The sequence below is a fragment of the Lissotriton vulgaris genome, chromosome 5 (genome assembly GCF_964263255.1).
Source record: "Lissotriton vulgaris chromosome 5, aLisVul1.2, whole genome shotgun sequence".
Classification (NCBI taxonomy): Eukaryota; Metazoa; Chordata; class Amphibia; order Caudata; family Salamandridae; genus Lissotriton; species Lissotriton vulgaris.
Window position 1 is genome coordinate 1,471,425,411 of NC_141693.1, and position 25,787 is coordinate 1,471,451,197.

The 25,787-nt window shown below is 45.6% G+C and overlaps 1 protein-coding gene across 4 annotated transcripts in view; it reads left to right on the top strand.

The window, feature by feature from the left end:
- Positions 1 to 24,630, top strand: part of SLC45A3 (solute carrier family 45 member 3) — a 212,125-nt gene extending 187,495 nt beyond the window's left edge. For all 4 annotated transcript variants that reach the window (XM_086923432.1, XM_086923433.1, XM_086923434.1 and 1 more), the window contains 3 exons: positions 2,466 to 3,299; positions 12,793 to 13,058; positions 17,099 to 24,630. In XM_086923432.1, coding sequence (XP_086779558.1) covers positions 2,466 to 3,299; positions 12,793 to 13,058; positions 17,099 to 17,533 — 1,535 coding nt within the window. In that variant the 3' untranslated portion in view covers positions 17,534 to 24,630. The remainder of the gene's footprint in view (positions 1 to 2,465; positions 3,300 to 12,792; positions 13,059 to 17,098) is intronic.
- Positions 24,631 to 25,787: the final 1,157 nt, after the last annotated feature.

Consider the following 25,787-nt stretch of genomic DNA (forward strand, 5'->3'; position numbering starts at 1 on the left):
GCCCCGGCGCTTTCAGCATCAGTGAAGCAGAACAAACACAACACCTGAACAACATCAGAAAACAGCCACCAGAACTAAACTAAAGGAAAAAGAAAAGTTTTAATTTCTTTCCTAAAGATAAGCAGACAGTCAATACTATGAATCTGCGGGGGCAGGGAGTTCCATAACTTAGCTGCCAAGCAGCGAATAGAATGCCCCCCGGCGCAGCAGAGCTTCACCCTGGGAACACTAAGCAGGTGCTGTCCTGCGGAGCGCAGCTGATGAGGGGGAACATAGGGAGTAAGCAAATTACTCAGCAAGCTAGACATAGCAAGTTTCAAAACCTTAAAGGAGATACACAACGTCTTAAATTGAATGCGCTTCTCCATAGGGAGCCAATGAAGTCTCCGAATGATGCCAGAGGCAGAGCAGAATCACCGGAGTCCCACCAGTGCTCTGGCAGCAGCATTTTGGACACGTTGCAACCAAAGTATTTCAGCCTGGTTTGCCCCCAACAGAAGGGAGCTAGCATAGTCCAGGCGAGATAAAATAGTCGACTGAACAATCAGCTGACGTGTCGATGGTTCAAAGAACTTCAGAAGAGGCTTAAGACCCCGCAGAAGGCCATAACATGTACCAGCTACTTGCCTGGTATAGACCTGAAAACTAAGGGATGAATCCACCCATACCCCCAGATTTTTACCACTTCCTTTGTGGTGGAGATGTTGCCCAGAGCAGTCTGCCATTAACATTCGCTCCACAAGCTTGCGTTCTTCCCAACCAACAAAACCTCAGTTGGCATTTAATTGCAAGCAGTTGATAGCCATCCATTCAGCTACAGCCGCCATCCCATCTCTAAACCTGGAGGCATTCGGAGAAAAGCCGCCAGCCAAGGTCACTACAAGCTGCGTATCGTCAGTATGAGACCATGGTAAGGTCCCACTGCCTGGCAACCGCTGCCAGAGGCTGAACATAAATATTGAACAGTAAAGGGCTCAACACCGAGCCCTGCGGTACCCCCTGGTTGATGGAATGGACTTGAGAGAGAAACAGGGGGGGCGGACACTAGGAAAGATCTTCCAGTCAGGAAAGATCTGAACCATTCTAGAGACAAATCAGTCACCCCGCCTCCTCCAGCCGCTGTAGCAGAATACAATGCGAAACCGTGTCAAAGGCGGCACTAAGATCCAACTGGATCAGTGCCGCCGTCTGACCAGAATCAAGAATGGTTCGTAGATGTTCTGTGGTGGCCAGTAGAGCAGTCTCCGTACTATGGCCCGGGCAAAATCCATTCTGTGTTGGATCCAAGATGTTATTAGAATTCACAAACTGTGTCAGCACATTATTAACATGTGCCTCTGTGATCTTAGCCACCCTGGGGAGAAGAGAGCTAGGTCTAAAGTTTTCGAGCTTAGCTGGGTCCAGTGTTGGTTTTTTAAGAATGGGAGAAACACATGCCTGTTTCCATAACTCAGGGACAGTTGCAGTGGAGAAGGAGAAGTAAACTATATGAAATAGCGGCGCCTGCAGAATAGAAAGTGACTCCCTGAACTTCGCCGGCTTCAGAGGCTCAGATGGAGAACCTGTGTTAATTTTACCGCTCAGCCGAGTGAACTCCTCCTGAGACATGCAAGGAATAGGTGCCAGAGTTGGCCGGGACCCAGTTCCAAGAGGCGAAATATGGGAGTGAGTGGTCATTTGTGGAAAAGACTCCTAAATAGAGCAGACTTTCTCCACAAAAAAGATGGCTAAGTCATTGCACTACTGTGCAGACGAAATGATCAAGCCATGCTGCTATTAAAGGTGGGGGCTAGAACCTCCGCTGCCAAGGCAGACTGCATGTGTGATAAGGCCTGTGGTTCACATTAGCTGCTTGTGAAGGATGCCAGTTGTAGAGCTATGCGTGTTCCACGCAAGACTTTCTTTTGGGACCAAAGGGATATGAGCCTGGATCTTCTAATAACAGGTACTTATTTAACATGCACTTAAAGACACACAGATGAACACAGGCACACTTAAATGCTCCCCCGGGAACGTAGAACTTGTTGGCCAGCCATGGTATGACCCTGGCTTGAGTCTTGATGAGCTGAAAAGAGACGCTGCTGCAGGAATGACACAGAAGTTAGCTGTGGCAAAGGTGGAGGTATCTGAATGAGCAGCAGACGCACTGAAGTAGTAACCTCTAGTGGCCAAAAATGTTATTTCTTTAGGAGCTTACATAGTTTGTCTTGATTCAACAGTGACTCATAAGCCCCAGTGAGTGTGCGATTGGTTTACACACCAGTAACAGACTTGTTATTCTTACTTGTTGACTTATAGGGTCTCTTGTTTCCTGTATCTGCAATGAAGGGACCCGGTTTTTGTCGCTCTCTCTCTGGAAGCCTATTGGAAATGCTCTGGTGGATTCTGTCTCTGTGCACTGGAATGCAGCTGCAGCATTTTTAGTAAAATAACTGTGTTGATTTTCTATGTTTATTTTGTTCCAGGTATTGGACCTGTTTTGGGCCTCATCTTCGTCCCTCTGATTGGCTCTGCAAGCGACCATCTGAGTAGCAGCTATGGCCGGCGCCGGCCCTTCATCTGGTGCCTGTGCATGGGTGTGCTGATAAGCCTCTTCATTATCCCACATGCCGGAAGGCTTGCAAAGTTTTTTGGTGCCGCAGCGCCTACCTTGGAGACCACCTTCCTCATCCTGGGCATTGGTCTGCTGGACTTCTGTGGACAGGTTTGCTTCACACCCCTAGAAGCGCTGCTCTCTGACCTCTTCCAGGATTCTGACAACTGCCGGCAGGCCTTCTCCATGTACGCCTTCATGATCGGCCTGGGGGGCTGCATTGGCTACCTCCTGCCGGCCATTAACTGGAGCCAAAGTTTTCTGGCGCCCTACCTCGGCGGCCAGGAAGAGTGCCTCTTCACCCTCCTTATTATCATCTTCACTGGCTGTGTGCTTGCCACTCTGTTTGTCTCTGAGGAGGTGGTGGTCGTGCAGGCAGGCCTCCTGGAAGAGCGACCCTCAAAAGACCTGGCTAAGCCCCTCGCTGTTGCCGCTGGCTGTTGCCCCTGCCACTTCTCCCTGATGTCCTTCAGGGGCCGGCATGTGGCATTGGCACTGCGCAGCTTCTGCACCTTGGCCCCCAGACTCAGGACACTCTGCTGTCGGGTCCCAAAAGTGATGCGGCGGCTCTTCCTGGCTGAGCTCTGCAGTTGGATGGCACTGATGACATTCATGCTGTTTTATACGGACTTCGTGGGGGAGGGAGTGTATCACGGCCTGCCAATGGCTCCACCGGGCTCTGAAGGACGGCTGCATTACGATGAAGGTAAGAGGAGAGGGCGAAGTGGGCCTTCATATTTAATTTGTTTTCTGTCAGAAGGGATTGTTGTTACTAAATAATACCCTGTGTTAATCGTATCATAGTTTGTTGCCAAAGGCTTTTAGATGGCTAACACGGTTTGTGTTGACCCTGTTTGAGATGCATATGCATAGCGCTTTACCAGGTAGTGACAGTCTAAGCAGGGGCTGCTGGTAACCTTTGAAAGTGGTGGGGCAAACAAAGTCCCCCACGACTTCCCAAAAACCAATATAAAACAACCCCTCCCTCCAAAATTCACAATTAAAACAACAAGAATCATAAACACAACGTAATCACTACACTGACATGCATAACACTGACATTTGAAATCAATACAATTTAATTAAATGGTACTTGCCCACAGGCTGCGCTTCCTCCTCGATGTTCTTCTGTAGTCCGTGGCAAAAGTCGAAGAGCTTCCCTAACCTGTCCAGATGCTATTCTCATTCTATTCACCAGCATGAGAGAGACACCAGGATTGGATGGAGTGGGTTGGCTGGTCGTTCTTTCAGGTCATTGAGGTCTGTCCTCCCTTCCCACCCAGCTGCCTAAGACCGCTTCGGTTGGAGAGCTTCAAAGTGTGCATGTCAGGCTGACCATCGCAAGACAGTCGATAAAAGTGACATTCACACTTTGGAGTGTCTGCCCAGCCACTGCTGACTATCAGCAGCAGAGAACAGGCCCGCATTTCTTTCGGCTCGGGGGCAGGCTGTTGCGCACATCAGTAAAAAAAAAAAGCATTGAAATCATTTCATCGCCATTTTATTTCTCACATTTGCTAAGCGTGGTTCGCAGCTGGCGAGGGGGCAACAGTCCTCCACACTTGTGAATAAACCACTTCAGAGTCTAAGTAGTGCTCAACACGGTCTTGAGGGGACTTGGGGATGTGTTGTCTGCCCATCCCTCCCACTGCGTTGTATCAAAAGTAAGTCATGTACTCGGAAGCCCAGTGGAGTGCCTTAGTCTAAATACATCCACCGGAGGGATACAGTGGAAGGGTGATCATTGTTTTGGGCATAAGTCTCGCACAAAGCGACGATGGGATGCTCAAATGGCGGTTCAGCAACCTCCAGGGTGAAGCATATGCTGGAAGATTCATGCTAGTGTACGATTATTCTGGTTTTCTTCATTCCAGAACATGGAATCCGACATTTAGCCTTGGACTGTATGAAAAATCTCTTCACACTTCTGTCATGAACAATAGTTCCTACTTCAGAGCAGTAATCTCCTCTGCCTGCCTCTCGGGTGGCCCGTGTGCATGCAACCTATGCTTGAATAGCAACCTACCCATGGGGTAAAGGGGGCATTCCATGTCCTCCCCACCTTACCCAGGATGCAGGACACATAGTTCTGTGCTCCTACTTGCTGGAGAATGCTCCCAATCCTCACGCTCGTTGCACTGCCAACGACACACCAGACCTTCTTGGGGCTGCGATCTTCTCCTCTGGAAGGTTGAGCTGCATGTGGCTCTCCCAAGTCAGCCCCTCCCCCAGCTGTTGCACCGACGTAAAAAGTATATGCACGGTCCAGTGTGCTGGTGCAAAACACCCATCTTGGCAGCCCCTCTCCTACCTTCTTCTCCCACCGAACCTGCCGCCCTGTGGCTAACCTGCCCACGGGAAGGGGCTCACCCTAGATTGCCACCTGACCTCCCTTACTGATTGTACTCTGCCATACCTCTGCTTTGGGGCTTCACCGCCAAAAAGCTGATAGAGCTCCCCCATTGTGGCTGAATGGTCTCCAGCAATTCCTCCGTCTCATCCTCACTTTCTTACGATCTTTACTGACCTGCCTAAACTGCTGCTCCTCAATCCACTGTGCCTACACCCCTGCTGGCTCCCTGAGCAGCCCACTGACCCTACTCTCCAAATCACGGAGTTCCAGCACCCCATACTAACACCTCTGGGGCCCCTCTCATGCTCAGAATTTTCAATAACCCTTGAAGAACCAGCCTCCACCAACACTAATTCCTCCTCAACGGCCTGAAAGTCGACTTCTTCTTCTCTCCCTTTTTACTTGCCTTCTCAGCCTGAAATAGTGACAAAATTGCCTCCATACCTACCCCTCCCACTTCCCTGACAATACTTCTCAAAGCAGCGCTAGGACCCTAGCTTCTCTGCATACCAGATACCTTCCCCTGCACTCTAGCGAAGGCTGCACTGGGATACACGCTGCAGCCCCGCCCCTTTTTTGAGAGGGAGAGAGACCTCCCCCAGATACCGGGTAAGCCGCCCATGCGGCTCCACATGCTGCCACAGGATCGAAGACCTCCTGGCGCCAGGGCCGGACAGAATCAGAACCGGCCCTGGCAAAGTGCTCAGCCGGCCCCCTGGGGGTGCGACTGAGCTCTTTGTCGGGCCGGATTTCGGCCGATTTTGTTACAGGGCGGCTTTTGCAGGTATGCTGCAAAAACGGCCCAGTAACGAAAACGGCCCCCTGGGCCCAAAACCGGCCCCCACCCTTGCGGCGCACCGGGGGATTGCCCGATGCCTGCAACGGCCAGTCCGGGCCTGCCTGGCGCCGCTCTACGCCATCACTGACCCATCTAAATGCCCTGCTTAATGCCTCGCACCCTATTGTGCCCTTCTCAGGGGCCGCTCACCTATTATGGGAGCGGCCCCTACCACTTACCTGGCAACTTGCTACCAATGGGATCCGGCGAGGCGCTGGTCAAACCAACGCCGGATCCCTTCTGCAGCCTTATGAGAGGGTAAACCTCCCGTCAGCAGCGCCCCTCTCAGCTGATCAATCCGCCCAGCTATCGCCAGGAGATACATGGCCTGTATCACCTTGACAACGGACACCAATATATATGTAAGTGCAGCAGGCCAAACGCTAAGCTAAACTCACTAGCCCAAACCCTCCCAGCCAAAAAACGCGACTGCACAGGTCCCAGCCACCGGGTCACCAATACAAAATGGTGGTTGGTACCTTAAAATGCCCAATTATATAACCCTTGGCTACATGTATAGCCCAAATGAAGCCCAATCCATGAGCAGCTATTGGACTGCTCCACTTCCCTAAAATACCAGGGGAGCAGACCTCCTTGAGGTAGGCTTCCCTCCAAATCCCCATTAATGTAAACCCAGACATTACCATAAACACCAAAGTAAATGTGTAGTTGGGGATGCAACTGAAAGCTCCTTGAAACTGGTCAGTAATGTCACCAGTAATACAATCCATGCAATTTGTGTTGACCTCTCTTGTTACACGTTCTGCGTTTTGCATTTTGGACGCATAAGGTTTTATTGGCAAGAATGCAAATTATAGTTTGCGTAGTTGTCCATAACAGGCCAGTTTTCAGGGCATTTCAGTTTTAGTTTTGACCACATCTTTAATATACGAGTTGTACAACAGAGTCGACGATAGAGACATTGTAAATACAGATAAGCTGTACTTTCCATTAAAAATGCATTTTTTTGGTTTTCTTATAAGGTTGTTGCCCTTTGATTAATCTTCTCGAAATTTGGCACAATACTAGTTCAGTTGAATATGTCTCGGCACACCAAGTTTTGTGCATATGCGTGGAAGGGAAAAATGATCTAGGACAAAATATGCATTTTTTCATTTTAGCTCCCCTAGGAACTGGTTTCCACCAACTCTGCATGGAAGTAGATCTTCACTGAGAAAGCATTCCTTTCTAACCGAGTGCAAATCGTGTGTGTGTGCAATAGCTTGGAGATATCCAAGTGCACTTGTAGGTTTGGACGGCCAGCCAGACCTTCATGTGCACTGGTAGTGCCCTGAGCCCACCACTCCTCCTGCTGCCGGGAGCCAGCCCTAAAGGCTTGGCGGCAGCTCCGCAGTAAAATATAATGATGATAACGCATTTTTATTAATTTCTTTCTTTTATTTTATGCGCATCTGATTGTTCTAGCAGTGAGGCAACGCTCCTCCGCCATAGCGGAGGAGCCGTTCCTGATTATATAATATATACATATTTGAAAAAAGATTTGGTTAGGGGTAGAAGCTTTGGAGTTTATAAAAAGTTCGACCAGTAATCTTAGAAGCCTACAATTCATGAGTTCTGTCACTCACGTTTGATTTTTTGCATGAAATCTGATTGCTAACAAAGGGCTTGAATGTTTTTTTTTTTTGTTTTTTTTTGTGCCTTCCTGAAATTCGCCCAAACTTGCAAGATACGTACTGTGGAAAAAATATCACAGGAAGATGGAAAAACAATTACTAGTTCAGGACCACAATGGGGAAAGGGCTGAGTAGGAATGTACCCAGAGGTGTACATGCTCAAAGAAGTGAAAACACTTTTTTGGAATGATGAACCTGCAAATTCCCCAAAAATAAGAGCACATGCCCACTATCTTGATTTTGAAATGACCACCATTTTCAGTAACTTGCAAGTGTTCTTAGTCTATTAACAATTGGGTGCAGAGTCTGATCAGAGGCCAGGACTCGCTTCCAGCAACCGAGATGCAAGGGTGGCTAGGCACAATGGCTGGCAGTAAGCTATGTACTGCGTGCAGGTGCTGGGGCGTAAAGCTGGATGGGCGTGGCCAGGCCCAGTATTCAACCTTCAGAGAGCACCTAGAAAGGTTTGCGTGGCAGGGATTGGAGGCATGATCGGTTGTGGATAGAGCCCTGTATCCACAACTAGCACTAAAGGTTGTGCACAGTGGGGGTTGGAGACATGGGTGGAGGCCTTACATCCATCTGCTTGTTTCTTTAAAAAAAAAATCGAAATTCTGTGAAAGAACATTGTAAAATGAAGGTATAACCCAGATAGTGCAAGACCTCTAACAATAACAGTTAATGTGAAGTTATGGTTCCAAATAAAAACTAAAAGAAATCTTGAAGTTTCCAAGTTATGGTCCATTACACAATCCTTTCCCCATGCCCCAGTAAGGAAAACCATAACTCCCTCAAGAGGCCTGCTCATGACCTCACACATAATGCAGTGGATGCCACCAGAAATGACATTCTCACTTTCTGGATACACTGGTTTGTAGGTAAACCCGTTGGAAATCATTTACCATGTACAGTGGATTGGGAAAGAAAAAAACTGGTGCTCAGTTCTTGAATGGCAAACAGATGCTGCCTACTAATACGTTTTCCTACATAGGTTTGCTTTTTAGTGCACAGAATAATTGGAAACCTTTGTTGGTGAACAGAAAATTGTACTTGGATACAGCCATTTAAGTTCTGTTTAGATTTAATGCTAGGTTGGGCACTAAGCCAGTTATTATAGAAATAAGTGTGTGTCTGGTGCTACCTACGGGCCTGGCATCTGGGGATAGTGTAATGTGGATTTGATTCAGCAAGCTGAAAATAGGTGTTTGAAAAATGTTTGCAGTCACCCACAGTTGCTCTAAATCTATTGGTCATGCTGAACTAGGCGTTCCTTTCATTGAAGACAAAATGTTTGCAGCCCCTCTTCAGCGGTGGAGCCCGGCATGGATAAGAGGCTGCCTCACTGAATAGAAAATCAATAGGCGATTGCTTGGCTTGGGGGAAGCATTGCAAATTCCATGGCTGAACTAAATTACTAAATTATGTGAGAGTATTTATTTAAAGTTTTGTATAGCGCGAACATGACCCAGGTGGGTATCGGAGCGCTTTACATACGGTTGAGGAAGACGTAGGAAAACAGCTAGGAGAGACAAATCAAGGTAACAGTGGGACAATATACAACAGGAGCAAGATGACATTATGGTGGACATAGGAAGTAGGCTGGGTGAGAGCGAAAAGTAGGGTAATCAACATCAAGAGCAAACAATACAATATGGCAGGCGACATTGGGCCACAACAAATGATATGTATTCAGTAAACTAGAGGCAAGGGGAGTAAAGCATCTAGATCAGCTCATTGATCATTAGTAGAGCTTTAACTTCCATTTTGAAGGCAAGTGTAAAGGGAATCAATCTTGATTCCACTGGAAGGGAGGTCCAGATTCTCGGGGCGATGCCAGAGAATGTACGATTGTAGGTTTTAAGCTTATTACATTTCTTTGGCTTGAGCAGCAGTGTGCCGGTGCTCCTTGTGGACCTGGAGCCCCCGGATAGTTCCAGCTTGTTAGTCAGGTAGAGTGGGGTGTTGAAGTGTAGTGCTCTATGGGTCATACAAGCGATCTTTAGTTGGATCCTTGCCTCAAAAGGAAGCCAATTGAGCGATTTCAGGTCTGGCGAAATGTGGTTGGTCTTCGTAGAACCCATGATGAGTCTCGTAGCAGCATTTAGAGCTGCTCTGATGGGGGCTAAACTGACTTTCGGGAGTCCGCATATAGTGGCACTGCCGTATTCTAGTCTAGAGATGACAAGTGCTTGCATGGCCAATTTGAAGTCTTCATGGGGAAGGTAGGGTTTGAGTTTTCTTAGGATGCAAAGTTGGAAGTTCGCTACTTTGGACGATTAACTGATGTGATCTTGCATGTTTAGGTTTTTGTCTAGCTCCACTCCCAGTGATTTAGTGGAATCAATGATGTGTGGTGAGCAGTTGAGAGCGGTGAGGTTACAGAGATATTTCACAACAGTGGGGGGTTGCCTAGCAGGTGCAATGAGGAGGAATTCCGTCTTGAGGGCGTTTAATTTGAGATGGTTGGAGGTGAGCCAGTTGAGGGTTTTGGGAAGGGTTCCATTGAGGGAGTTGATGTCTTCGGGGGAGGACATTTTCATGTAGAGTTGGGTGCCATCCACATACATGTGATATTGGATGTTGGAGGCTTTAGGAATTAAAGTCAGGGGTTCAAAGAAAAGGTTGAAGATCGTGGGGGGGGGGGGGGAGGGGGGGAGTGAGGATCCTTGGGGAACACCAAGTGTGCATGGGCTCTGGTTGGAGAGAGACTGGTTGGATTTGACTCTGTGTTCTGTTGTTGAGGAAGGAGGAAAACCATTTAAGGACCTTGCCTGAGAGCCCCATCCTGCGTTCCAGGAGGTTGAGTAGATTGTCATGTTTGACAGTGTTGAATGCAGATGAGAGATCGGGAAGAATTAAAAGGCAGGCTTCATTTTGGTCAAGTAAAGTTAGCGCATCGTCCACTATGTGAGTAATGGCCGTTTCGGTGCTGTGGCCATTGCGGAAACCTGATTGGAATAAGTGGAGAAGCTGGAAATGCTCAATGTGTTTGCGTAGTTGTTCATGAACACATTTCTCCAGTAATGGGTATGTTTGTGATTGGTCGGTAGTTTTTAAGATCAACAGGGTCAGCTGAGGGTTTTTTGAGAATAGGAAGCACTAGGCCAGCCTTTAGGCAGTCCGGGATCTCACCTTGAAGAAGAGAGGCGTTGATGATCTTGGACCAGAGCGGTGCTAGTGATCCTATAATTTCTTTAAAGAAGTTGGGGGGGAGGGGGTCATTGAAGTGATTTGAGTGTTTAAGGGTCGAGAGAATATTGAGGATGGTAATGCCATTGTGGGGAGTGAATTGTCTCCAAGAAGCATTGTTTTTGAGGGAGAGACCATGAGGCGAGGGCAGAGGTGTGGAGACAGAGGAGTCAAGAGAGGGCGAGAGCTTGAGTGCAGCAGACCTTAGATCTGATTCGATTTTATTTGTATTTTCGAGGAAGAAGTCAGCAGCTGCATCGCAGTTTGGTTGTGGGGGAGAAAGGTGCTGAGATCGGGTAGAGGTGTTGTTGGATTGTGAATTAATCAGCTCAAAAAGTTGTTTCCGGCGATTTTTGGCTTTGTCAAGTTGGTCTTTGAAGAAGGTAGCTTTCTCCGTTCTAATGAGTTTGTTGAGGAAGGTAGCTTTCTCCGTTCTAATGAGTTTGTTGTATCTACTTCTTTTGAATCTTTGAGTTTTTAGAAGCTTAGTGGAGGGAGTGGATCTTCAGGTGCGTTCAGCAAGTCTTAGGCTGCGTCTGTTCGCATTTAGGCTGTCATTGAACCAAGGTTTGGAGTCTTTGATAGGTATTCTTTTTAGTTGAAGGGGGGGCCGTAGCATTCAAGGCAGATAGCATGGCATTGTTATAGTGCTCAGTAAGGTTGTGAATGTCGTTCATGTTTGCAGGCAGCGGAAGGGAGAAATTGCATCGTTCTACGAGCTCATTTACGCTTGTGTTATGGAGCGATCTTTTCCATTGTTTTAATTTTAGTCGTTGTGCACTTTTGTGGTTCCAATTTTCAAGTATAAGGAAGTTGATCTAGTGATGGTCAGACCAGTCACAGGGGAGAATGGATTTGAGATGAATGGAGTTGGGGTTGGAGATGATTAGATCCAGTGTCGAGCCTAAGTTGTGTGTGGGGCTGTCGCAGAATTGAGTCAGGGAGAGGTCGGTTAGGAAGTGTTTGAGGGTGGTAACCGCCTGATCATGCAGGTCATTCCACTGGAGATTGAACTCGCCAAGGAAGATCTGGGGGCAGTGTCGGCCCAGGTTGGAGGAAATGGTTTCCTTAGTTTGTTCATTTAGAGGTAAATTATCACCTGGGGGGGGGGTGGTAGAAGATGTGAAGGGTGCATAAGGGTATGTGTGTGCAAGTGATATCTATGCATAAGTATTCACAGGATGAGAGATTAGGTGAAGGGGACTGTTTTGCTGTGAGAGAGTTGTGGAAGATACAGGCTATGTCACCACCCGTTTTCTTAACTCGGTCGAGTCTGATATTGTTGTGGCTGGGAGGGACTAATAAGTCAAGGATAGGGCCAGAGGAGTTGTTGAGCCAAGTTTCTGTGAGGATAAGGAGGTCCAGTTGTAGGGCAAAGATGAGCTCAGCAAGGTCTGTGGCATGTTTCGCAACTGATCTACAGTTAAGTAACCTGCATCTCAGTTGTGATTTGTGCAGGCTGTCAGTGAGCGCGGGCTGTGTAGTGGGTATCTGCATGAGGTTATTAATGTTTATGGCATTGGTGTTGAGTCTGGGTGCTCTATGAGGGTTGGGAGTGAGGCTTTGGATGGGTTCCCCATTTCCATGCTTGGGGAATAATGAGCTAGGGGCATTTAATGGAGCAGTTTGTGATGATCTAGCAGGGACTGAGAAGGCGGACTGAAGAGGTGAACTAATGCCGTTCTTGTGCTACATAGAGAGCCAATGGAGACACAGCACAGATTCCTTGCTAAGGACCTTAAACAACATGAATACAAGCGCTCTATAAACAACATTAGAAGATTATAATTGATATTGAGAATAAAATGTAAACAATACACAACATAAGAAGATGGGATGTGGAGGCAATGGGAATAACGGATGAAACAGAAGGAAAATAGACAATCTTGAACTGTGTCTTTTTTTATTTTTCTCATCTTAAAATGAGGGCACTACAGTGGTTCGTGAAGGCCCAGCCTAGGTCCATGGAAGATTGCCTACTACTTTTTTAAGACTGGTCATTAAATCACCCTTTCAAAATACAACTTAGTAGGTTTGTTGACATTAACTATGCTAGTTGTAATGCGTTTTACTATTAAAGCAGCTGGAGTTGGTGTTATGCTAGAATAAATACTGATTCAGAGCACATATCTGTTTATTTTGGTGATCCATAGCCTCTTCTGGTGCTCACTTCTTTCTTTTTCAGGTGTACGGATGGGCAGCCTGGGCCTCTTCCTCCAATCGGCGGTGGCCATCTTCTTCTCGACAATCATGGATCGAATGGTAAAACGCTTCGGTACGAGGGAGGTCTACCTCACCAGCATGGCCGTCTTCTCGCTGGCAGCCCTGATCATGTGCATCTCCCGCAGTCTTGTTGTGGTGACTCTGTCAGCTGCACTTACTGGATTCACCTTTGCAGCGCTACAGATCGTGCCTTACACTCTGGCGTCACTTTATCATCACGAGAAACAGGTGGGAGCGTGTTCCATTACTTTGCTAAGCACCCGTTTCCAATGGGAAATGTAGATGCATGTTGTGGTTTTGGGTGGTCTCTGAATCTACCTCCACAAAAGCTATTGGTCTTTTGGCTAACGTTCTATATTATGCCTTTGGTCAATGAGGTCGGATTTATAAGGTGATAGTGATAGCGGCAGAATCTGGCGATTTTAAATAGAACGAGCCTTTAATTCATAAGTAACAAAGTGCAGGAGCGAATGACCTACATGGACACAGAAGATGGAAGGAGAGATTTTAGACGAATGAATGACGTTGGTAGCACACATCCAACAGGCCAATGAGGAAGCCAAGAGAGGAGAATGCCACAGTAGTATCTCCAACCCTTTAACAAAATGGTTTGCTCAGTTCTCACAGCATGGCTTCGAGCAGCTAAAGAAGTAGGAAGATACTGTCAAATACCAACCACTAAAGGTATTAACAAAATTGTTATGATAGGATGCAAAACTGAATTGCATAATTTTGACAAATTACCAAAAAATATCAAAATCAGGCTGACAAAATTACAGTTTGGATAAATGTTAAAATTACGGAATACCTATTCCACCCAAAAATAGTTTTCTTTGAAAAAGTAAATGTCCTTTAAAAAAGGGGGGTTGTGTGATCCTCCTTCTTGAAAAACAAGATGATGCAGGAAGACGGAAGAGAAATGCTAGGTTACGGGTAAAGTCGGGCGGGGCTATAGAGGATGGAGAGACCCGTAGAAGTGGTTGGGGAAGTATTTAGGATAAGGCAAAAAAACTGTAAGGGAAAGCGGCACTAGGGGCATTAAAGGCAGGGAGAAAGGGGGAACGCCACTGAAACACCTGGAGCTTAAAGGAATGGAAAAGTAGCATGAAGAAAACATTTTCTATCCAGAATTTCTTTTATCAGGTTGGTTTCGTCAGCCAGGTGAAAAACCTTAAAGAAAGATTTGTGAACAATGGTTCGAAATAAATTCATCAGAACAATTGTTTTCTTGCAATTTTTTCTTTAAAGACGCATATTACCATTTCAAACCACCAGTTAGCACTAAATGGCAAGTGGCAGGAAGTACCAGTTGTTAAATGCACAGGAAGAACAAGTTAATACATACACAGGAGGAGACCATCTGGCAGGTACTATGCTCCACATGGAGGGAAAAAATAATTGTGGTTGAAATGCAAGGAGCTTAAACTTTCCAGTTCACTAAACACTTAAACTGAGCAATCTCTAGAATCTTTATATCCTTATTACTCGGGAACTTGATCCCCCCCCCCCCCCCTCCTCCCCCCCCCATGCTGGGCTCCTTAGCTTTTCCCATTTACCATTCCTACTCCCTTGTTCGTTTCTTCTTAAAAAGCAATACCTCGCCACTTTTCCCCACAACCTCAACACCATGCTGTTGTAAAGGGCTGCACATTAAAAAACATATTCCTTACGCGTTTGCTAAAATTGTAATGTGCACTAATAGGTATAGGTGCATCAACACTTTATTTATTTTGCTTGATATCTTTATAAAGTGTATGCTACTGGATGACCATACGGTGATGCTTGAAGGGTGCTTTCTAACCCTGCTGGGTGCATCGTCTTGTTTCGGTGAAGGGTAGTTCAGGAGTCTGCCAACTGTCCACAATTGATTACCCACCGTTAATTGGTGAATTCGGGCCCTGGAAGTAAGATTGTATCTTTAATTATCCACATTGAGGCATGCAGTTTTTTTTTGTTGATTTTGGTTTCTTCAGCTTCTTGTTTTGTAAAGCTCAGTTCTCCAGATTGTGTGCGCTTGGGACCTTTTGGGATCTTTTGAGGTAGTCGCCTCCATCCTTTGGGCAGACTTTTTGGGTAGTGCTTCTGTGGGGGCGTGCAGGTGAGTTGTGAGGTCTTTGCTTTGCAGATGGAGAATCTAAGGGTGCTGAAATCAGTTTGGAAGGCTGTAGCATCTTCTAGCGAACGAGTGAAGCTTAGTTTGTGGTGACTGTAGGGGTTAGGGTGACCCTATGGAAGTAATTTAGGAAGAGGAACATGCACAGTCCAATTTAAAGGGGTTTCTTGCAAACAGGAGCGCATGAGAGATACTAAATGGATGAAGTTGCGATTCGGGTTTTAGGTGCCCGTAGTTATGTGGGAGGTGAGGCTGAGTGAAGAGTTTTGTAGAAGAGTACTTCATGCACGTGCTATTGAGTCCAGAAGATCTAAGTCATGAATATGTTGTATCAGCAATGCACATGTTGTGTGAGGATGTGATGTTGCGGACGTCAGTGAAGTTTTAGTCAAAGTTGGGGGAGAGGTGTTGTTGGGGGGGCAAAATACCAAGTTAAAAGTGATTGGTTGAGTGGGTGAAAGTGAGAAATTGTATTTGGGTATGCTAAATACACATAGTTTATGGTAGTACAGTATGCTAAATGCACAACTAGTTCACCACAGGACACTGGAAATCCAGTGCTGTTTGTTCAGTCCCTTGGAAGAATGGCGGGCACAGTACAGACACAAATTCAACAGCATTGGAGCCTCACAATTGGAAACGTACTATGGCTCATCTCTTCTAACCATGCTGTCTTTTTATGTGTTTTTAAATTACTTTTGCTTCCTCTGTCCTTGCTTTGTCTTCTACTTTCCTCTTGCTCTCCTTGGAAGTGTGGACCGGGTGCTGCTGTGTAATGCAGCGAGTCATCTGGTCGGCAGTGCTGCTTGCGAGTCTCCCTGCCGGATTCATCTGATCGGAGGGCTCTCTTTGCTCATCCGCATTAACTGTGTAAGTGAACTCCTTCTCGGGGTTTTCATAGTTCTTATATGATAAGCGGTCTAAGACCATGAGCTTATGGGGAAGAGGTTTTTTATGAGTTTTACTGTCCGATAGTCATGGTACACTTTAAGTCCTGGAGAAAATTCTCTGTTTGCTTCATCGTTCCTTTGTGAGTTCTAAAACGTAGATGGCTGCTTGATAAAACCTCGAGTCGGATAGGGAATAACTCCATGCTAGATGTGGTTCCTTTGTTGGTAGTGTCTATGTTGTGGCTTTCCTGTTGCCCTTCGAGCCTAGGGGTTACCCAGTTTGCTGTAGATCCTGTCTGATCACTTGGTTTGCTATAGAAAGCGATGGGGTAGTTCCTGTGTTTCTCCTGGGATTAGATACCGAATTCCTTGTTGCTGTGGATCCTGGGGTAGTTCCCTTGATGGATTGAGTAAGAACTGAGATAGATCCCTTACTGGCTCAAGGTGTTTTATTTAAAAACAAAAAAAACGGAAAAAGGCTGGACATAGTTTATGGTTCTCTTTTTAGATCTAGATGGTTCTGTTGTATGCACTAGAAATTGAGTCGCATCTTTGTTGGTACTTTGAAGTGAATGGTTTCTGTATTGATTCTAAACTGTAGTGCTAACATGTTAGTTTATATCCGTGGCTATTCAGTTTCTTCTATAAACTGGACATTTTCCTGGATGGCTGCATTTGTTGGGGGAGCCTGTATGCACTAGACGTAGTGTAGTTCGTTTTTGGTTTAACATGCTCAGTAGTTTTTACATTTGCTTCTACCGCTGCACTGCTTTCCTGTTGGCTCCAGATGTTGGTATGTTTCCTAATTGTATATAGATCCTTTATGGTGACCTAGTTTGTCAACATTGAGTTAATTTCTTGTGCAGTGAGACTCCAAGTGTAAGTTTTCTTTGCTCTAACAAAAGATGTTCAATTGCTGGTGTTAAGTACTGCATGTTTGGTTGTTTTGTTGTAGATTCTGGAAGGTTTTGTTGTGGGTGTAGCTCATGGGTGCTTACATTTTAATATTCTAGGTAGTTGGTTTTTTTTGGACACTGTGTGTCTTAGTTAACTTTAGATGCTGCAAAGGTCCCAAGGATGATTATACATAGTGGGCGGTTTCCTTGGCTCTAGAATTTGTGCTGAATGCCAGGTTGATTCTAGATACATGGTGCCTCTGTTTTCTCTATGATTACCCACTCTTTTTGGTTCTGCGCGTTCTTTGCTGACTCAACATGTTTAATGGTCTGAATATATTCATAGTGTTCTTTTTTCTTTTTATGCAGGTATTTTTCCCCAAATATAAGGGAGTTGATGAGGAGGACAACAGACAGGAGGAGCAGAAGGCACCTCTTTTGAAGGGACTCCATTCCAGCTCCAAGCCGTCCTACCCCAATGGTCACAGCACTGCCTTCACCCCTTCGACCACCAGCTCATCCCTGTGCGTGGCCTCGCCCAGTGAAGCCTCTGTGATGATGACTGGTCTGCCAGAGGCTGACCCAGTAGCGCCCGGACGTGGGATCTGCCTAGACTTTGCCATCCTGGACAGTGCCTTCCTTCTGTCCCAGGTGGTGCCCTCTCTCGTCATGGGCTCCATCGTGCAATTTACGCAATCAGTGACTGCCTACATGGTGTCTGCTGCGTGCCTGGGACTGCTCTCCATCTACTTCATAGCCAAAGTAGTTTTTGAAAAAAGCGATATGGCGAAGCCTACGGTGTAGTTTACATTCTGTTGGCAGGTACGGAATCTATGCCAGCATTGTCCTGGTGCCCTTTACTTGGTGGCACTATGTGCCATGTTTTTGTTTTGGGGCACTGGACATGCTGTTACCTCACAGATCTAAAAACCATCTCACCCCAGGGCACACAACACATTTCACCTCTGGGCACTATGCCCCCTAGCACCTTGGGAGCACTGGACATCATCTCATGTCGTCGAGGCATGGATCCCGCCTCACCTCGTGGAACTAACGTCGTTGGAGCATTGGCTGCTGCTTGATCATTCCACAGCAGAGTTAGAGGGAGAAGAGCCAAGAGCGTTCTAAAATTTTATTTTTCTACTAGGATTTTAAGTGAATGTGTGTTCACAAGAAGTAGTTTTGTGTGCAGAACTCCACAAAAATCAAGCTGTATGGTTTTTTTTAATGTACCTCGCTGTTGTCTGACAAGGTTTTGATACGTAACCATGACACATACCCCCTGAACTACGCTTATAGTGATGGGATTGGCCGAAGGCAAAAAATATTTTTAAGCATGTACAGTCCTGTGTTTGTTGAATTGTGCACACTTACTGAATCCAGTGCTTCTCAAATTGTTTCTGTTTATAACATGCATCTTCGAACCATTTCATCAAGTGTCTATATTCGAGGCATATCAGCGGACGTGAAAGAAGCGAGCTGCAACTCAGCGAGCACAACCACTGAGTAAGCCAAGATTTTGGCTGTCCCAATAACGCTCCATTCAGAAATGCTGTGCAAGTCAGGACGTAGCAGACACCCTGGCTGCCCAAATTGTTTTTTACATTGTGAGTAAAAACTGCAAAAGTTTCACTGCCTGTTCAACCACGAGATGCATCGTACAATCGTCACTGTATTCCCAGAGGTCACTATCTGCTATGTTAGACCCTTCTAAGTACACAGGGAAAGGGCTTCAAAAATAGAACCTTCTTTGTATTCTGAAGGATGCAGGTATATTTAGGAAAACAAGCTATTTTCTAATGATTTAGTCTGTGGGGCGTGTAGTAAGTTCAGCATTCTGCAGTCGTGCACCGAAAGAAACGTATTAACAATTTATGACTCAAGTTGAGCCTTCTAATTGTTCCTACCTCTAGGAGGATGAAAGGCAGAGTCTAAGCCGAGCATGTTGCCATTACAGACTAAACTGACCATTAACGTTTAAAATCAGTTGTATGCACAATTTTGTGTTCCACATTATCCTCTGTTATAAATATTGTGTCCCAACGAGTGTACTACAAAACACCACCTCATCAGGTATAGATTTTGTATGTCAAGCAATTATGGTACCAAACCTTGAGAACCGGGCCTTTATTTTGACTGGGTGGGAACAATCCTCTGAAGCTTTTCGGCTTGACTTATCACTGTCCCTGAGCTTCAGAGACCTCTCTTTGTCATTGGGCGCTCAACTTGTATCTGGAGTGAAAAGTAAGTGTTTACGATTTCAAGGAGTAGGGGGCTCCTAGGATTTTTGTATGGGTGCACGGGTACAAACCACTTCTAGGCGCTAAAGTGTAGGTGCAGCAAAGCATGAGATCTAGTAGTAAAACGCTTTCTTTTTGTGGCCCACATCTGTTACTGATGGACCATAGGTACAGAATACGGCTCTTGGGTCAGAGTGGTTGCATTTTCATATCTGGTTCAAACAAATTGATGATCTGGACATCTCATATATAAATGCAATCTGGAGGTTCTGGTGTTCTGGCACAGACCGGATCTGTACCCTGTTCTGGTTGCCAGGCTGCACGGTGGGTAGTTGAAGCTGGGTGATTCTGTATGTATTCTGAAAGGCAGTTACTAGTGCTTGGCCTTGTGATAAAGGGATCTAGTGGGAAAGGCTTGTGCCAGAACTACTTTCTAAGCTGTATGATGGTTCTAAGACTTGGATCTCCTGAGCCTCTTGGAACCTAAGGCACCACTACCCCAGCATCCTGGGCCCATTTTTAAACTGGAATATTTTAAGTATGCCAGTGATTACCTTTTTATTCCACTAGTGCCACAGTTAGAATATATGTTGGTTCTTTTGTTCTGACCTACCAAGTCTCTAGGAGAAGAGCATTTGGACATGTCTGCCTTTGATCCTTTTCCTGGCTGCATGCACAAGTCTCAGGTACTTGCTTATTGCACAGGGGTTCTGCTTGTTCCCTTTGCCCATGAATTCAACCTGTGCTCAGCTATTTGTCCATAGTGTGCGCAGCAAATCTCCATTTATGTTGATTTCCAAGGTGCAGTACGGGGTGGCAGCAGGCCGGGGGATTTTCAGACATCCAAAGGAGGTGAAGCAGGTTAAGATTTCCGCCAGTGCCAATAGTGTCTTAAAGCAGCCATGCTGCTTGCGTCTACCGCTCCCTTTCATTTGGGTCTAGACTCTATGCTTTTTTTTACCTTCCCTTCACTGCTGATCTTTCCAGCTTTGCTGAATATTCTGCACAGTCCATTCTACTTGCCAAAATGTTAACTATTCCGTCCCGCCAGTCCTTAGTGCTTTTATGCATTCCATCCATTTAATGCAGACTAATAGGATTTTGTACCGTCCCTCAAATTTTGAACACGTTACTCAAAACTTGCTTTTAACCACATGCGTGCGGGGGTTATTTTTGCGCTGTGCGGCTTTTTTCCAAAAGCCGCGTTAGATGACGAGCTCAGCTCGTCATCCGCACACGACCACCGTGGCTGATGACGAGCTGAGCTCGTCATCAGCAGCGAAGGGGTTAAAATGTCAGTCCTTCCTCCACACCATGTGCACTAGTAGTTGATGCACGCTGACACAACCACTCGATGCCAGCCCTCCCCCGACCTTGGATAGAACCAATAGGTCTCCCTTCTTGTTGCACGGTCTGTCCTCCTCTCTGATATGTATCTGCCCCATGCCCCTAATCACCATCACTACTGAAGCGAGATTAGCAGCCGGGATGCCTCCCTGCCCACCCACATCCTGTACAGACCGGTGTGCAATGTGAGAAGGTTGCACTGATGTAAACAACAAAAGGCTCTGTTGCTTTCTGTCTGGGACTTCACTAAATTCAAGTTTACAGGCATAAATGACTTCATTTCTTGTTTGGATTGTTTCTAGACAGTAAAATACAAGTGGCTGTACCTGGCAGGTTTGCAAGTTTGACTGCTTCATTTCTCTGGTCAGTTGCCTAACCAGCCATCTTATTCCAATGGGTCCCTAAATTACCCATTAGGGGAACACTTCTAGGCTATTATGAAACCTAAACACATTGGCCCATGCCTTTCTCCCTCCTCACTCCCACCTTGGGAGTGTGTCACCGTCGGAGGCTGAGTGCAGTAGAGACATGCTCACTGGGTACAGACCAACCACACTCATTACATCTACTGCTCTCATCCGGGGCTCAAATAGCAATGTTTAGATGTAAACTCTTCATCAAAAAACTGTTCTGCCACACAGGTGATCAGGGCCTTCTAGACATTTCTATTTCCCTTCCACTTCTCCATACCACTACCCATCCACCTCATAGAAGCCAAGTGTCCATGAAAATGTCTGCACCCGGATCAGATGTCCCTCATACTGGCAAATGTTTGCTTCCCCTTCAAGATGAGATGCAGGATGTTCCTTTGATGCACAGTTCTAATACTCAACCACTTATGCACTGAAGGACTGATTAGATTAAATCAGTGCCTAAGACCTTTGTACCTTGCCTTCAGATACATCTAGGTATCACATGACATCTCACATTCACTGCCCCAGCGAATAGCCTTGCTATTCGGGTAAATTCTGCCAACATATGCAAGCTAACACCTTTCCTTCTGAAACGCACAACATTTTTCACACCTAGGTGAAGGATACACCAATCAGGGGTAAAAGCTCTTGTTCAATGTACCATGGTCCACAACCTCACTTGCAGTGGTGACCGTTTACGCTACTGAAGCCACTCTCTATGATGCAACACTCCAGTGACCAGTTTCTTCCACTGGGAAAAATCCAATGTCCAATCAGTGGTGGCTGGCATCTACGTGGAGTAGGGGGAAGGAGGGGGAGCAAAGCAGACTCGCACATGCAAAAAACATTAAAAAATATAAAAATAAACGTGTGCACTCAAATAAAATAAAAATATATAAAAAAACACCTCCCTACAGAACCTCCTCTCTCCAGGCCTCACCGCAAATGCAGTGAAGGCCCTAGCAATTTCCTTGACCAATCCTGGCACTGTTCTCACCAGCATGAGAGCAGCGCCCTAATTGGAGCGAGCAGCATGTCTCAACGCTCCATAGCGCTCTGGAGGCCTGCACTTGCTCTAACCCAGCTGTCTTAAAACAGTTAGGTTAGAGGATTCAAAGTGCGCATGTCTGGATGGTGTGCCTGTCCCTATGGCCGTCGCAAGGTGGACGGCCATAGGGACACTTTGAAAACTACACATACAGCTCACCCTCCTCCCTGCTGCTGCTCTCACTAAGCCCCGCCCGTCCTGACTCTTGGAATTACCATTTTATTCTTCATCTCGGGGGCATTTTAGTGGTGCGACGCTCCTCTCCAACAGAGTAGCCGCCCCTGTGTCCAATATTTCTCTACTACAGATCAGGGTTCATATATGTCCCTTAGTAGCTGGATGCAGGCTGTTTTTTTTTTTTTTTTACTGGCTTTGTTCCAGACATCCATCTACAGGTGAAGTGGCTGCGCCTGTCCTAAATAAGTCCGGAGTAAAATAGGTCTAATCTATGCTTACTTCCACAATCACTAAGAGCTGTGACAAAGAAAGAAATACCCACACGAGTAGGATAACTGCACACTCTTGAGGACATGCAGCCTGGAAGGCAGAGAGCACCCAGCCTGTCCTTCTAACCCGTTAGTCAGTTTTGAGCATTTTCTTAACTAATTTTGCTTCTTACCACCAAATGTGTCTCGACACACCAGCCGTGGTTGTTTGGATTTTGCATAGAGCTCCTCGATGTCAAATGCCTCAAAAATGCCAAATCTAAACCTGCCCTGAATAATAACTAGCACAGTGGAAATGTTGCATTTCAAAGCAGTCGGTCAACTTTCCTCTTAGTTGACCCCGCTTCGACATCTGTTAGGAGCTCGAAGGCATAATCAATTGAGTAACACTATCATGATTAAAAACATCAACAATCTGGGCTCGGGCAATTTTGTGAAAAAACAGGAGCTGCCATGAGTTCAGACTGAGGAGTACTAGGCTCCAAGACGTACCGAATTCTACTCTACAAACGGACTTGGGGACATCATGAGTTGTAGATTCTAATCACACATTATTGTTATTGTCCGTGGTTGTTATAGTCTTCGTTGCAGTCTGATCTCATTGTCCCTACAAATATTGAACTTTGCCATCTTTAGTAGACTAACAGTGGGAAAGCTTGGGCACAGTTTCCAAAAATGATTGCACAGTAAACTGGCAAACCCAATAAATAAGCAATCAACTTCTCTTCAGTTGTTGCTGTCCTTGATAGCTTTCTTGGATGGGACGCCCAGTGTTACAGAAGAGGCACCAGCAAACTCTCTTTAATATATTTTCTAAGTCTCATATGGCAAGTTCGTACCCAAAATCCCAGAGCGGGTACCACTCGCTCAATTCTTGCACCACTTGTGGGCACTCCTCCTTCGTTTGGCTCACACACTAAAGGCTGGATAGTCTCGGTCAGTCGCAGACATTCTTCTCTTTAGAGGAGTCAACGCTCTCAGATCCTGCCTCAGTTGAGAGCTTGATGGATCCAGACCCGGTTGGGCAACTTACAGGGTGTGCTGGTGCTTGTGGAGCTTTTTGACATGACTTGGCTGTGTTTTCTTGCCCCACATGGCCAGGCTGCTGTCACTCCCGGATGATGGGAACTGATGGTGATGAGTTAGGTCATCAGGTGCCTTATGTATACGGATAGAAATAGGTTGATAGTATTGTAATGACCAGTGGCCCACCCCATTAATCCAGCCCATTAATGAAGCTAGTCATTCTGTCTCTCAAAATCCTCGAGCAGTGGCAACATCGAAGGCAAGTGTGGGCCTAGACAAACAAGCCAAAACAATCGTAGGTTCAAGCTTTTCCAAAGCTCCATAGATGGGAGCATACATATTTGAAAAATTGTATTATTGGCCAAACAGGTAATCACTGATTCGAAGTAGTGCAGGTTTCGCAGGCTAATATTTTCTTCCGACCTGGTTAGCAATCAGGAAGGTACAATCCACGAAATCAGTCTGTTTTTTTTTTATTTTTATTAAACTGTATGTACATACGAAATTTCTATTTTATAAATGATTTTATTGGGGAAAATCAAGGATTATTTTTAATTGTCAATGTCTATGCTTTCAGAAAGTTATATTATTAGAGTCCTATTTATTATTTTAGAGACCAACTGTGAAAACGGTTTTATAAAGTACACTGTCTTGGTGGGGCGGCGTAAGCAGTATGGTACGTGTCGCTTTGTGTATTGCGAAAGGACCCTTAATGCTCTCGCACTCTGTTTGGAGAAAGAGAGTTGAAATCTTAAGGTTTTGGCCTGAAGTGGCTGAGTGTTACAACCTCAGGCCACAGAAAATATGCAGCTTAAATATCTCATTCTTGCACTACATTGTCTTTAGATGTGTATATTCCTAGTTTATGTTCTAGTTCTCCATGGTATGCCCCTCTGGTCTGTGAGGCTGATTTGTGTTCTTTGGTGTTTCTCTAAGTTCCATTTCTGCTCTGACTTGCTGGTGTGGCCCAATGGTCTATGGGTCTAATTTGAAGTCCTTATATAACTGCATTTTTATACTACACCTCAGGTCCTTGAAATGATACGTCTACTAAACATCGTTATACGGACGGCTGTCCTTATTGGGGGTACTCTCCACCCCCTTTTGGATTCCTGTTCCAGATCACAGATACCAAAAGGATTGATACTGTGGCCTTCATATGACTTGCACCTTGACCGACCTACTGTAATTGATTTTTAGGCTGTTATCCGTCTGACTGTATCTTCGTCACCTGCATCTTTGGCTAAATGTTTATTTTTTGGGAAGGATTTTTATTGCGAAACTGTTTTTGCAAGGAGTGCATATTTATTTAGAAAAGTAAATATTTTGTACAGGTGTAAAATAATATACATACTGTGGGAATAAAGCTGATTATCTGGTACATGCGGTTTTGTGTGTTTTTTCTGGGTCATTTAGTTGAAACCTAATTTGCTGATTCTGTGCTACAAAGGTTTTTTAAAATAATTTGAAACACTGTACTTAAAGACGACGTGAAGCCTTTTAGTACAGTACTTCAAATTGGGAAAAATGTGTTAAGGGAGCTCACAAATCTCTTGGAGGTGGGGTACATTTACAAACACTGCCCTCAAAGAAATTGCTAGGCACAATGTGATTGTAAAGCTGTTCTGATTACCCTTAAATGAATCCCATTTTAAGATAGCTGGGAGAGGGGGTGGGGGAGGTGGCTAAGGCACTTGCTGTTGATATCTTTGTGTATTCAATACATCTCGGATAATAAACCGACAGTTGAGAGTAGTGCCTGTTATATACTCTTGCAGATGTCTGTGTGATCTCAGGCCACGGATTTGAATCATTAAATAGGTACTGATGGATATTTATAAGCACAGATGAACGAACGATGGAATTCGTAAAGCGCACAATTCATGTGAGAGCATCCCGGCTCTAGGCAGTACGGCCCGTATGGAGGATGAAATGTAGTCCTTGAAAAGGTGGGTTTTTATTTTTTTGCGTAACCTTTTATGTTTGCAGTGCCTTTGAGGGGGAGAGGGAGATCATTCCAGTTCAGAGCTGACCGGACTGAGCAGGCAGACCCTTCCCAGGTATGGCTAGCACATGTGCTGATTGAGAGTGAAGGGCTCTTTGTAGACAGTAGCCGAATAGTCATTTTCGGAGGTAGTAGGGACCGGTTGTAGAAAGCGGAGTGAACTATAGTCTCTTAAAAATGACTTTTCTTCACTGGTAGCCTGTGAAGTTGGTTGTGGTATTGAGTGCATTGCAGACAGATGAGAATAAATATTTTAAATCCGTAGTAGGTCTCCCCTTATCCTTTCGCAAATTGTATACTACACATGGAACTAGATATTCCTTACATTTCTGAACAGATTAAAGTGGCTCCATTACCTTTGTGGTATTCAATATGGAGGAGGGAATCTGTACCGCTCACACAGTTAATAATAGAGATTTGCCTAGACATGGACCACCGGAAGAGATCTAGGTGGCTGAGTTATGTGGAGCACACTTTCAAAGAAATTGAGCTCCTGGAACTTTTTAATGATCGGCTTGCATGTAAGGGGTTAT